At 38.9% G+C, this 14,038-nt stretch overlaps 2 protein-coding genes across 5 annotated transcripts in view; one reads left to right on the top strand and one right to left on the bottom strand.

Annotated features, from left to right (window-relative positions):
- Window positions 1-14,038, top strand: part of LOC311081602 (protein NLRC3-like) — a 649,618-nt gene that overhangs the window by 328,717 nt on the left and 306,863 nt on the right. The gene's annotated exons all lie outside the window — the stretch shown is intronic.
- Window positions 5,843-10,106, bottom strand: LOC311081617 (uncharacterized protein). 3 transcript variants are annotated; one of them, XM_084112191.1, is made up of 15 exons: window positions 10,034-10,106; window positions 9,414-9,521; window positions 9,089-9,163; window positions 8,942-9,013; window positions 8,780-8,844; window positions 8,460-8,660; window positions 8,261-8,384; window positions 7,819-8,104; window positions 7,689-7,712; window positions 7,411-7,620; window positions 7,247-7,338; window positions 6,855-6,969; window positions 6,529-6,610; window positions 6,262-6,425; window positions 5,843-6,183 (listed from the first exon to the last, which is right to left on the bottom strand). In XM_084112191.1, exons 5-11 carry the CDS (start codon window positions 8,842-8,844, stop codon window positions 7,262-7,264), a joined length of 987 nt encoding a protein of 328 aa, XP_083968317.1. In that variant the 5' UTR covers window positions 8,942-9,013; window positions 9,089-9,163; window positions 9,414-9,521; window positions 10,034-10,106; the 3' UTR covers window positions 5,843-6,183; window positions 6,262-6,425; window positions 6,529-6,610; window positions 6,855-6,969; window positions 7,247-7,261. The 3 variants fall into 3 exon arrangements, with proteins under 3 accessions (XP_083968317.1, XP_083968316.1, XP_083968315.1); XM_084112190.1 differs by lacking the exon at window positions 10,034-10,106 and having other exon boundaries at window positions 9,414-9,696; XM_084112189.1 differs by lacking the exons at window positions 8,942-9,013; window positions 9,089-9,163; window positions 9,414-9,521; window positions 10,034-10,106 and having other exon boundaries at window positions 8,780-8,910.

The raw sequence follows: 14,038 nt of genomic DNA, 5'->3' as shown, positions 1-14,038 counted from the left end.
TTGTTAAACAATGCATTAAGTTAAGGCAGAAACAACAAGCTCACTGAATGTTATTTAATGATTAGGATAAATAGAAAACTTTAGCATTGGTGCTTTTTTACAGGCTCAAAATCTGAGTGTAAAAAAGTCAACAAACTGAATAAAAGTCAAAGTTTTTTTGAGGTAATGTTAAGCGAGTCTGCGAGGAAGAGCAGGTTAAGCAGTGCAGACAACACCTGATCATTACAAGCAGTTACAGAAGTATTAACTCATGTTACTGATGACATGCAGTACATTTATCAAGTCTGAAAGTAATACACAACCACAAGTAGTGGAAATGAGCGGCTGCGGCGATGGAGAGGATCAAGTGAGGCGAGGGTATTCATTTGCCAGGTCATTAGGAGTGTGTTAACGCAAAGCTGACGTTCACTGATGATATGTTCCCCATGTCAAAGCACTGAGCCCCCATGATGCAGCTGCTGCTGGCGCTGTGAGACGACGATCGATGAAATACAGGCTGGAAACCTTAAAGGATTAGTTCACTTTAAAAAAAAACTTTTGCTGATAATTTACTCACCCCCATGTCATCCAAGATGTCCATGTCTTTCTTTCTTCAGTCGAAAAGAAATTAAGGTTTTTGATGAAAACATTCCAGGATGGACTTCAATGGGCCCCAAACGGTTCAAAAATAGCAAAAATCACTATACATATGTTATATATATTTTTTAGTCGTGTACTTACATTATCCCGACTGTTTCCAACAACTTTCAAACCAGGAGAAATTTGTAATTTAATTCGAAGACACGTCACGTTTCTGTATTTCCGTTTTGTCGCCGTCAATGGCGTCATATCCGCGTTGTCCCTGGTTTCCGCTCGTGCTGCCATGGTAACCAAAGCTATGAACCAGAGCCGTCTGATAGTAACCAAGGCAACAGACGTGCACTGTGTAGTTCACAATGTTTATTTGCACGCTGTTGTTGTTTCGTTCAAACATTATGGACCATGGCAAGCAGACTTTGGATAAAAAAGGAGAACTAAAACTAGAATCAATATCAGCGTGGTGTTTTCGAGATGCCGAGAGCTCCCATAGACAGTATATAAATGAGAGCTCCACGACGAGACTTCAACCGCTCCTACATGTACTTTATTAAACAGGTGAGTACATTTACATAAAACTAATCAATGTTATATAGTTCAACAATGATAAAATGTTAGAATATGATCTGTATGTTATTCTAATGTTGATCTAGCTTACTGCTAGTCTCATACAGACAAACTAACACATACATTTCAACACATTCAAATGCAGTTTAGTGTGATAGTGTATTGTTAGACCAAGTGAAACAGCACTGCGTTACCTCACAAGTTTAATTTGTCTAATAAACTGACCTGTGAGTTGTAATTCTGCACGTGTAGTTCGGTAGAATGAAATGTCCATATTCCTTTTATATCCGCGGGACTCGCGTCGGGTGTGGAGCTGATAGCTGTCTCTTAGCAATCCCGAACTGCTTCATATCACAGTCATGATAAAAACATCAATGTATTCAGTCATCCATAAACATTATTGGATCGGTCGGCTTGACGTTGACGACAAGATCCATAGTTCTTAGCAAATGTTGCGTCATCAAACTACACCTTTGTTATTGTAAAGAGGTTAGCGACCCCTAGTGGAGAAAAAATTCCATACTGTCCGTTTAAGGCGACGTGTGAATTGTTTAATGCGTCGTTTAATATTGTGGATTAATCAACAGTGTTTTCCAAAGGTCCATATTGCCATGCACCTTAGCTACATAGGCCGACTGATACAGGGGTTTTCCTGCATTTATTCGCGGCCCCCAAAGCCTTATTTGATGGGTGAATGACTGCTGGGCGAATATATGAACGAGCAGAGAGAGAGCCCCGCCCGGCCCTGTTGTTCTCCTCAATAATATACCCAGTATAATGTACAGAAACTTTTTACTTCTATCGCTATCTATGAGAATTCTTCTGAGTCCTGCCTTATGTTCTCCTGACAATTGTGACTATGCTGAGGAGATTTTGAAACTCTTTGTAACAGATTTTGCTGCAATTTATGGCACTGAATTTGTCAGCTATTACATGCATTCATTGATCCACCTAGCTCAAGATGCACGAAAATTCGGCCCGATGGATAGTGTTTCAGCTTTTCCCTTCAAGACATTTTTAGGTAAACTGAAAAAACTTGTCCGTCGGCCTCAAAACCCTGTCCAACAACTCGTCAGGCGGATCCATGAGAAGCAGAAAGTGGCAAGCCAAAAGACCACATCAGTTTTCAGCCCACTTAAACAGATCCACTTTTCTGGACCAGTGATTAATTCAATTGCAACATGGGAACAATACAGGCGTTACAATGATGGACAGACACTGATCTCCTCCTCTCGTGGCGATGACTGTTTTTCTGTAGGGGGAAGGATTCTTATTGTGCGGAACATTCTGGAACTGTTAAAATCCTGTGTGATTTCTTTGAACCTGCCAAATCCTTTTCCACCTATTCAATGGACTCATCATGTCTTGGACTTCTTTTTGTTTTCAATTTATCTGAAGACTTGCAGCTGTTACCTGTGCAGGAGTTCACGGTGAGATTTGCCGGTGGGGATGCGTGGGATTTCCCACTTTCTGGTCAATGTATCCCTGCCTCTGCTTAATTATTTTTATCCCCGGTCGGGATAAATCTATCCCCCCCTCAAAGTGATCAGTGCTACTACACTAGTGGCGAGACGGATCACAAAACTTATCACGGATCCGTGGTTTGATTAAAGTAAATTTTACTTAAAAATGCGCTACTTTGGCTGGCTCTGATATAGCTGCCGCAGCCTGTCTATAATCACCACTCTGCAGACTTGCTCAATGTCCCGCCCACGGCGCTATCTGATTGGTTACACCTCACGAATAATAGCCTATAAACACTCGCGAGATGGTTGCAGGTCCGCTGGGCAGTCGAGCTGTGTGTCGAAAGGAAGGCCGCATATTCAGCATATTACTGAAGCGGGAATAAACATCACAATAAAAGAAAATAATTTAAGATGAATCAAATAATTTTTTTATTACTCCTTTGTTTTTAAAGGTTAGTGATTTTAAGCATGAAGCAATATTTAAAACTGAAACATACGGCGATTTAAATTGTAATAAATATGATAACATTTTTTTTAATAAATATGAATAAAATGATGATGAAAAAGTACATTTTTAAAAGAATCAAATCAATACTAATTTATTAGTCCTTTGTTGTTAAAGGTTAGTGATTACAAACATGAAGCAATATTTGAACCTGAAATATTTAATATGAATATTCTGTTATAATATCTATCTGTTTAGAACTTCAGATGTTTTTTTAACATACTATTGTGGACTTCTTTGCTCATATTTTTTCTCTGTTTCCTTTCCTTCCTCAGAAAGAGCGGGGAAGGACAAGAGGATGGATCGAGCTGTTGGGCTTTGTAAAAAAGTAGTGGCTGCCTTCTCCTTCTCCTGGAAAAAGAAGAGAGACCTTGCAACTGCTCAGGAAGAACTTAAACTACCGAAACACAAGCTGGTGACAGAGTCACCTACCAGGTGGGGATCCCGGATTTGGGATTTTAATATGCAAATGACAGATTTTTGAGCACTTTACAGAAATTTGCTGTTGGTGTATTAGCCTAAAACAACATGCTCGCCAGATTGTTTATCTAAATAGCCCTATGTTGTTAGAGATTACTGTTTACCAGGTATGCGGCGCATCACATGCAACAAGAGATTAACACCAGGGCTCCAGACTAACTTTTCCACTGGTTTTACTGGTGCTACCAACTTTCTCAGTTGGTCGCACCAGCATATGATTTGGTCGCACCTTTTCTTTTCTTTTTTGCTACATGCCAGGAACAGCCCACTCCTCATTCACCCCAGAGACGCTGAGCATCCGCGGGCGGGACATAATCGCAGCATTTATCCAATGACCATCTAGTTTCGAAGCGCTAAAAAAAAAAGCGCTGTTCAAAGCAGCCCCACTGAAGTCAATGGACGCTGGGCTTCAACAGGGAAATGCTCTGTGACGCTACGGGAATGTTTGAGAAGGAAATCGAGTCAGACGACCTACTGTATGTAACTGATTCTGAATGAACTCGTCTTTGAGATTAACGTTTTCTAGTGCATTTTTAGTCAATAAAATGTTAAAGCCACACCGCGGAACTTTTGCGGCCGCTAGGGGCACTAGACCTGTAACTTTCACATCTAGCGCCCCTAGAGGCCACAAGCGCCGCAGCACTGTCGCAAAAGTCTAGAAGACATCCACTTAATAAATTAATTGCACACAAAGTGAACAGAAAATAATGTCTGATCAGGTGAGTCGCATAGACCAGGGGTGCACAACCCTGCTCCTGCCGATCGTCTGTCCTCTTTTTTTACAGTCTATGGTCCTGCACAGTTCATCTCCAAACACACGTCTTTAATTTTCAAGCGATCCTGAAGACGTTAATTGGTTGCTTCAGGTGTGTTTGATTAGGGTTGGAGATAAACTGTGCAGGACAGTCGATCGGCGGGAGCAGGTTATAGACGTTTTGTACCTAAAACTAAGTTGTTATTGTGCTTGTTTTGGAGTCATTTTATCTTTTGATCGGACTTACATCGTTTTATTTGTGTTTTTCCTGTAGTAACCTATGAATTTGAATCTAAAATCATATAAGCCTCTAATAATACATACACATTTGTATCTAAAATCATATAAGCCACTAATAATAATACACACATATATTAATGTGTAAAAGGACAAAGAAACTGAAGCCTACAAATAACGGCAGTAGGCTATGTTGTGACTTATATCAGTTTTGTCACACGATTTCCCGACTTCGCAGTAAATATTACATTATATATCCACTTTTATGCCGATGTTCGTTTTATTTTCAGTCATTTTCTTCACCGCGTGAAGATTCTTCAGAGTCCTCTCCCGAAACAGTGAGAGGACGGGGAGGACGCGTGGAGGACGACGAGGGAGAGCCGGGGGAAGAGCCAGGGGGAGGGGGAGGGGGAGTGTGAGCTCTGGTGGCCGTGGACGAGGAAGAAGCATCAGACCATCTACTCAGTCAGTCGATTTTGAAAGGCTCGAGGATCTTCAACAGAGGAGGAGAGCTGACATGCAGGTATGTGTACACTATTTATCTATTATTTGTACTGTAATTTATTAGACTACTATGTTGACAAATTTGTTTTATGCATCGTAGGCCAGACTACAATCACTTGAAGCAGACCAAAGAGATGCTCTGCTCCAATTAGTGCTAGACAGATTACCTGGACTGCTTTTTGATCTCCTTGCACTGCAGGACAATCCTCAAACACCTCCTGTAGTTGGACGCATGCATTGGTGTGTGTGTTCAAACTGTAGAGACATGCCTACAGATACTGAGAGACTCTGCTGTGGTCAGCCTCCAGACCGTTGCATTAGTAAACTGCCACACATGGACTTCTACATCCTGGATGAGGGAGTTCTGCGTCTAGCTCGTGCTGCGTGGAATGACATCTTTGCAGTCGATGACGTCCAGGAACCAGGCGAAGAGCAGCGCTCTTACAGACATGCAGCTTATAGGAATTTCGTGCTCTGGCAACATGGGCGTTTAGGGGAGGGCAATAGAGTGGTCATAGCAAGCTGTGTTGTGTGGCGCATTCGGGACAAGTATCCAGACACTAATGGACAATACACGGGCTTTAGAGTGCGCCGGCTTCCATAACTTATTAATGTCAATAAAAGGATTACATATGAAAATACGTGTTATATTTCTTTCTTTGGAAGTAAATTTTACAGTTATTTCTCAAACTACCCATTCACTTACAGTACATAATAAAACTAATAATAATAAAATAATATTATGCACAGCGTAAAAGTTATCAAATTTTATTCAAATCAAGAATGAACAAAAACTGTTACAAACCAAAACAACAATTCTGTTTTAGTCTTCCATTACTAGTGCCATTGCTCCCCGGGAAATGTGTCTTGCCACAAGTTCAGCAGTGGGGGGTGGTGTGTCTGCTGTGCCAACCAGCCCAAGACGCTCAGGGTCATCTTCTGAAAGAGTCCTTCTTCGAGGAAGGCCTGACCCACTCTCTAATCTTCTCCTAAGAATTGCCTTCTGAAGGTCGGGAATGTAGGCATAAGTCTTGGCCTCCTTTGTAACATGCACACTCCAGTTTTTCGACTTCTTGTTGTAGTACCTTCTGTAACTGTAAACACATGGAATACCACATAGTATTCCCCTTTCAACAATAAATCAAAAAGTGTATTCAGTAAAAAATACATACATTTTTTCTCCTCTTCTGTTGCGTCTATGCTCGCGGCCATTGTGGTAGTTGTAATCAATTGCAGCAAGAAAAACCCTGGTCCTGTACACTTTATACTTGTATACTTACGCTTCCCGGCATACATCAGAATATGGTTCTGAAAACTCTCCAAATCTGAGGTTGTCCTGTAAAAATTAGATTGAAATTGTAAGTGTGGTCTATGGCATTTACAGTATCCAAAACAACAAAAAGATAAAGATAAAACGTAGATAAACTACACAAACATACCTGAATGTGATGTACTTTTTCACATTTTTCAGCCAGCGTTTATTCAAAACAATGGCAGTTAAGGTCTGATGAGCAGCAGAACCTGCAAGCCAATAAAGTAATGATACAGTTATATCAACATGTAGTTGTACAAAATTAAATTATGTAAATGTGTGAAACAAAATGCTCCATGTTACACTCTAAAAAGAGATGTGTTAAAAATGACACATGTTGTGTCAGTTTTAACATGTAGTGAGTGTGCTCAAGGACAACACATGTGTCAAATTTATAACACAATAAATGTATAAGTAATTTTAACACACAAATTGTGTCTTTTTGCAGTGTACCTTGCTGTATCCACGGCTTATCTTGACTGCTGTCATCCAATGGCTCATGCTCACAGAACCCTGTGGCCCATGTGTGTTCATTGCGTACATGATGTAGTACACCATGCCACAGCATCTGTAAAGTAAAAGCATTGATAGATTACAATTGACAATAGCACACACTTTGAGTATCTGTTGTTATTCACATAAACTGCTCTACAGTTTTTGCATGCTGACAGCAATACCAGAAGTGGTTTACTATATCCTTGACCCAATGCATCAGCACAGAATGTTCCTTGCCTTTTGCTGCCTGATTACAAAATAATGAGAATGACTTTGTACAAATGGTCTATTCCTATTTGAGATTAAATAATTCAACATATAACCGTGGTAATTGTGGCAAATTTTCTTACTTCACGGAGCTTCCTTCAAAGATTTTTGGAAGCATGCCAAACATCCAGCGAATGGGTTAAACTCCAATCCTTGTATTTTCCACGTACTGGATCTGAAGATATTATATTTCATAAGATAAATCATTTAAGGTTGAAAAGTGAGATTGAGTGTGGATTATACTTACCGAGCAAGGCAGATATTTGTATGTGAGCATCTGTCACTACTTCTTTGATCGGGATTTCGTTGAGAAGGCAGTCCATTGTACTTTCAAAACAGACTTTCTCCAAGATGACCGAATTCCTGCCAAATTTCCTTTTGTCCTCGCTCACAATGTGCACAATATCACGAGTCTCGAGCTCCATCATAGTGTATGTACAAAATTGTGCACAGTGGCCTACAAATAACATTGGGTGAGTAACAGTTTTTTCCACTCGTGAAGATTTTTCTTATAGCACAACTTACCTGGGGAGTCCATTCTGCCATCACCTGATAAAAAGAAGAGAAATAAGATTACAACTGAAATATAGCAATGTAATCAGCTTCCCAACAATGAAACATTTATTGATATACAAACATTGAAAATGACACTTACCAAGTACAACAACTTCAGTTTTTTGTCGAAGCCTGTTCAACACCCTCTCTCTACTCTCTTTCCAAAACTCCTCTACAGGCTTTAGGCAGTATTCAGACTGTATGGCAAAAAATGTAGTCTCAGCCACCATTCCCATACACATAAACTTGAAGAGGAGATGGATTTTTCTGTGATTGTTGCCAGAGAGAAGAATGTTTGTTGACAGCATGAAATCGCCTCCTTGCATGCCAAATTTTAGGAGTGGCTGAGAATTCCAATGCCAAATTGTGTGTCCATGAGGGCAAACCTAAGAAAAGATTAACAGAGCAATTTGAAATTCAATACATTCTCTCCCAACCTTTACCAAAACCCCCACATCAGGTGTTTATTCAAAGTGAAACCTTTTACCAGGCTCTCCAGGCAGTCGTTCTCAAAACAATAGTGGTGCTGCACTTACACTTACCCATTCAAGAATGACACCAGTCCCTCTGGATTTCAATTGCACGTGAAAAGGAGGCCTTCCATTACATAGCGTCCCCAAAATTGGATCTCTGAACTGACAAAACTGTACAGGTAACTGCATGTACCTTTAAAAGTAAAACAAGAAATGAGGGACTGGCGTAAGATAGTAGAAAAGCTATAGGTCATATAGATTCATATACCTTGCAAGAGAGAGCAAGTTGTCATTGTAGCAGATGCTCGCTTTCTTTCCTATGAGGTCCTCTACAGTCTCAACCTTGTGTTCTACAGGAACGGGTTGGTCTTCCTCAGGAACTATGGGCACCTCCTCTACATCCAGCACAGCCTCATCTATGCGTATTTCAGGAAGCTTGTCAATCTCTGCCCTTGCAGTTCCAGTAGATCTAATAAAATAACATTGATGAGTCAGTGTCAGTGTCATTAAACAGCTTTATATATTTTGTGACTAGTGCAAAATTACTATGATAATTGGTAATTTACTAACAGTACTAACAGTACATACCGTAGATAGAGGAAAGGAACATATTCCTCATCAGAGTCATCTTCCAAGCAAACAGATTCCTCCATCTCAATCATACACAGAAAAAGTATATTGGAATTGAATTGCACACTTTATACATGCATAAAGAAAAATGGTAATTTACATACAATGTAAAGCACTTACATACTATTCTGCAAATCATTAGCAGCCTCTAGCTCGTCATCGTGTTTTTCTGAAATTGCCAACGAGTGCATACTGCAAAAAATAATAATAATAAGAAGGGAAACATGAGTATATTCTTCTCCCAAAATGATTGGTTATTGGACTCACCTTGATTCAAGCACATCAACTTTTCCACTTTCTGTGATCAACTCCTCTACACCTGAAAGGACCATTTCTCTCCCCCTACCAAAAAATAAATGAATGTTGTACTGTAATATCACTGAAGCTCTAATTTGTCTGTATAGTTCTGTTAGTTTTACATCTACAACGTAGGGACACTGGCAATCTGCTTATGTAGGTGAAAAGTATAATTTTAGTAATATCATCATCATCATCATCAATGAGCCATGTGTAGAGTCTTATAAATATATATTTTTGAATTAATATTTTGACTTGTACCACAAACTGTCAACAGTTGAAACATAGTGCAAACCTGTCATGATCCGAAGAGTCTGTAACACTCGATACTGGTGGTCCAGGAGGTTTTGCTGTGCCCTTTCCTTTACATGGTGTGGAAGTGGCTGGACCTCTGCGTTCGTAGCTAAACAAAAAAAAAAAGTCATTGTGTCAAAGCAATGCCAAGTGCACAGGCAAAAAATTAAAGTTTTGGCATTTCATTGAATCGGTAGTCTGTTCGCAAATGATCACTATAACTGTAACTTACCTTTTATACAATATAAAACTTGGCTTCTTTGCCTGTTAGCTTTGGGAACTAACTCAGATACTACTGCTAACAGATGAATTGCATACAAACTAAACAAAGCCTGTTGATAATCGATAAGTTGCAACCTTGTTTCGTTTCTGAATCAGAGGAGAAAGTGTTTGCTAAATGCAAACCTTTCCCAATATTCAGAAAATCCCGTTAGCATTCGCTAATAGCAGCCTGTTAGCTTCTTAGCTCTACGCAGGCAAAAACAGCCGCTGTAACGTTACCAATTACATGCAAAAAAAAAAAGCATGTTAGCTTCATCTGCCCATATTTAGCTTCTACTAAACAGCGAAAATAATGACAAAGACATATGGCTGTATACTAGGAGCAAAGAGTTAACTTACCAGTCTAATAATAAAGTTGAGAGAAGAGAATCGGTTTTACATCCAGCTTCTTCTTTCAACCTGCGCCAACGAGCAAACTCCTTTCCAAGATCGACTCTTATTTTCCCTCGGGCACGATCCTTCTCGCGTTTTCTCTTTTTTGCCTCCTCAGAAGCAGTTTTAAATTTTTTTATTGCCTCAGCCATGACCGGGAGCTGAGCGGGTGAGAAAATAGTAGCAAAAGCCTTAGCTCCATGAGTATATCAGAGCCTATGGTCACGTGACGGCCGTAAAGCGATACGTTCTCCAGGTCACATGACCTGGCCAACGACGGTCCGTCTTCTCCAAACTTACATAGGCGGTATTTCAAGAGGGCAGCCCCGCTCGGAGCATTAATAGTGTCAAACGCTGTATATTGGCCTGAGGAATCATTTAAAATAACTCATATGCGTCAACTCTTTAGGTCACAAAGTCCGCGGTGTGGCTTTAACACAATAGTACATATTTGACCATAAATTTTTTTGACATTATAGGGGAAGCCGAGCTTCCCTTGCAGTCTTAAAGAAATCCCCACTGATATATATATATATATATATATATATATATATATATATATATATATATGGGATGGGCAACTTCGGTCCTGGAGGGCCAATGTCCTACATAGTTTAGCTTCAACCCTAATCATACACACCTGAACAAGCTAATTGAGGTTTTCAGGATTACTAGAAAGTTACAGGCAGGTGATTTTTTAAGTGTTGGAGCTAAAGTCTGTAGGACAGTGGCCCTCCAGGACCAAAGTTGCCCATCCCTGGTGTAACAGGTTGTAAAGTGTTTCCCATTTGACTGTATATATGAACGTATTATTTCCTTCATTCATGTTGTTACAAATGGACCTTAAAGACGCAGAGTATATTATGTATTTGATGTCTAATGTAATTAATCATATGACATTTACAATAAACAATACAAAGCCTTGAACAAGTGACATGTACATTGCTCTGAATGAAAACCAATCGGACATTTAAAAATATAGCTGACATAAAAATAAAATAAATGAATAAACAATAACAATAATAAGCAAAACACACACACACACACACACACACACACACACACACACACACACACACACTCTCTCTTAATAAATGCAAAGCATACAGACGTTAATTGTAGAGTAAGTAATTGAACTGACCACAGGAAAATAAAATCTATAAATTAAGGTATGACAACAAATTGTTCAAAGCTTCAATGCTCATGAGAATACGTGTGTATTTTTACATAAAGTGTAGTTCTACCACACGTAAATGTACTTACGTTTTTATACACAGAGAAAAGTATAATACTGACGTATTTATAGCACTAAAACGTAAAATATTTACATATATGAACAACTGATATACAAATTTGGATGTAAATACAGGTATGAGCGCTGGCTGAATTAACATCATTTTTATTCATATCTTTCACATCTACTGCAGTCAGATTGACCCGCGTTCACTCTGAAGGAATCACTCACATGGCTGTGCACTTGTAATGACACATCAAGGATGTTAAGAGGCTAAAAGCAGGTTTAAAACTTGCCCCATTTAAGTCAACAGGGTGCAAATTTTAAAAAGAGGATAACATGGTGTAGGCAACACCGATTTTTGTCGGTTGTTCTCTGTACTGACAGCACTCCAAATTTACAAAAAAATTAGCTCAATGTTAAAATTGACCGGAGTTCTCCTTTAAAACCGTAAAATGAATAACATTTCTTTAATCGTTTAACCATTTTGTAATATTTAGTTTGTTTGCCATGAGACACAAAAGGCGTTTTCTCCTATAGAACAATAGTTGACAATAGAACCATGAAATACACCTGTACGAAAGCCCAACAACGCCCCCTGGAGGTATCTTTATGTATGTGACTTTGTTGGTGCTTGAACGGGCATGGACAAGTCAGGGCATTTCTGAACCAGTGTCAGAGTCTATATACACAGGCGGAGAGACTGACTTGTTTTCTTGCACAAAATGGACATTTGTGTTCATTCATGTGTGTTGTTTCCGTGAGTGATTGATTAAGTAAGTAATCTGTTTTACATTCTGTGCTGTTCAAACTTTAATATTCTGTGTATTCAGTTACTGTCACCCGTGACCTGTACTAGTTCAAATAATAATTTGAATTATAATTATATTTTCATGTAAATTGCATGCTGCCCAAGTCCATGTTAAGTCATGTTGAAGCTAGTCTGATTCTGTATAGTTGAATATGTTCTGCAGTATAATTTAAATATGTAAGCTAAATTATTTATGCTATATATTTAGATTCTAAATACTTGAATGCAACTTGAAGACTCTTTACCAAAGTAATGCAAACTTATGGTTTACAAATACTACCTCATATTTAACATTTAATAACGTGATTTATTGTAACTTCTGTTATGTATAGTGACTATTCTCGTTATGCTAATCTGAATAAAACCCTTCTGCTGGGACACTCTTTCTCTTGCTTCAGTTTCTCTAACCGGAAACCCCCACCACCATTTCTACTAGTGCTTAACCGAACCCTCTGAGTGTCCCATACGCTCGTATAACACCAAAACACAACATAAATTCACAAAAGACATCCATTTTATTCGCTCGTTGTAAACCAAATCTTTAGAATCCATACGTTTGCAAGAAACAGATCCAAATTTAGCCTTTTATCCAGCGATCTTCGGGCCCTATCTTACACCCGGCGCAATGCAGCGACAACGCAAGTGTTTTTTTGTTTTTTTTTCGCACAAAAAGTATTCTCGTCGCTTGATAAACATATGGTTGAGCCACTGTAGTCACTTGGACTTTTTTAACGATGTCTTTAAAGTCCAACTGAAATAAAAATTGACCCTATTTACTTTGTTAGCGCATATTACAGTCTTGTGGTGAATAATTAATCCGTGCAAGTAAATATATTTAAAAAAAAATTTTTACCATGGTAATCTTTAATCTAAATCTGAAAAGTTACTTCCGGTCTGGAATGGCGTCTTTTTCTGATGACGTAGGTTTGACGGCTTGCGCTTAACCACTCCCCTCGAACCGTTAGTCTGCTATGAATGAGAGATGGAGAGGAGGAGCGCTAAGTAAAACCCTGCCCTCTGTTCAATATTCCCTTTCACTGGGAAATACGTCACAATACTGGAGAAAAGTCGTTTGCAACTTCCAGTTCACGGAGACTTTAATAACTATTCTGGGCCAGCAAGTTTCAATCCCTTAAGAAGCCTATGGAGGAGTGAGACAGCTCGCAGATTTCATCAAAAATATCTTAATTTGTGTTCCGAAGATGAACGAAAGTCTTACGGGGTTGGAACAACATGAGGGTGAGTAATTACTGACAGAATTTTCATTTTTGGGTGAACTAACCCTTTAACTAGCCCTATTTCTCCATTCTCAGCAGCGACCGTAAACGTCAAATCCCGCGCTCGTTATGATGAATTTAAACTCGAATTTAAAATGGCGCCTTCAAGAAGCGTTACAACATGTTTTACAGAATTAAAACACGTTTGGTACCGAAGACTTTTTGACAACTCTAACTCACCGTATTCTCTGTTGTTCTGTCAGTTTGTTCAAGCCTTTGATTAAATGCAGTATATCTGACATTAAACCCCCATACTCTGTGACTTTAAGTAGACACTATTTATCACTATAATGCATTTGTGAACATGAAGGAAACGTCTGATATTTACTAATGATATGTACTGTTAAAATTACCCATTTAAAATCCTCCTTATTCTATTGATATGCATTTTTGCATATTAATGATGCATTTTTATGATTTTAATAATTAGGAGTAAAATGTGGCTTCCATGTATTCACAGAAATTCTCATAATCAGTAGAATTATAATTCTAATCAAGTGATTGAGCATGAGACATTTATTTATTGATCAATCTCTTTGAAGAATAATAATGAGGTTGAGGATTAATCCAAGTCTTATGAAACGATATGATTACTTTGTATGATGAACAAAGTGAAATTTGAGTCCTATTCCCTCTCCCCACACACAATG

The sequence above is a fragment of the Abramis brama genome, assembly GCF_963993115.1.
Source record: "Abramis brama genome assembly, chromosome: 4".
Classification (NCBI taxonomy): Eukaryota; Metazoa; Chordata; class Actinopteri; order Cypriniformes; family Leuciscidae; genus Abramis; species Abramis brama.
The sequence above is the reverse complement of the archived record's forward strand: the minus strand, read 5'-3'. Positions and strand labels throughout refer to the sequence as shown.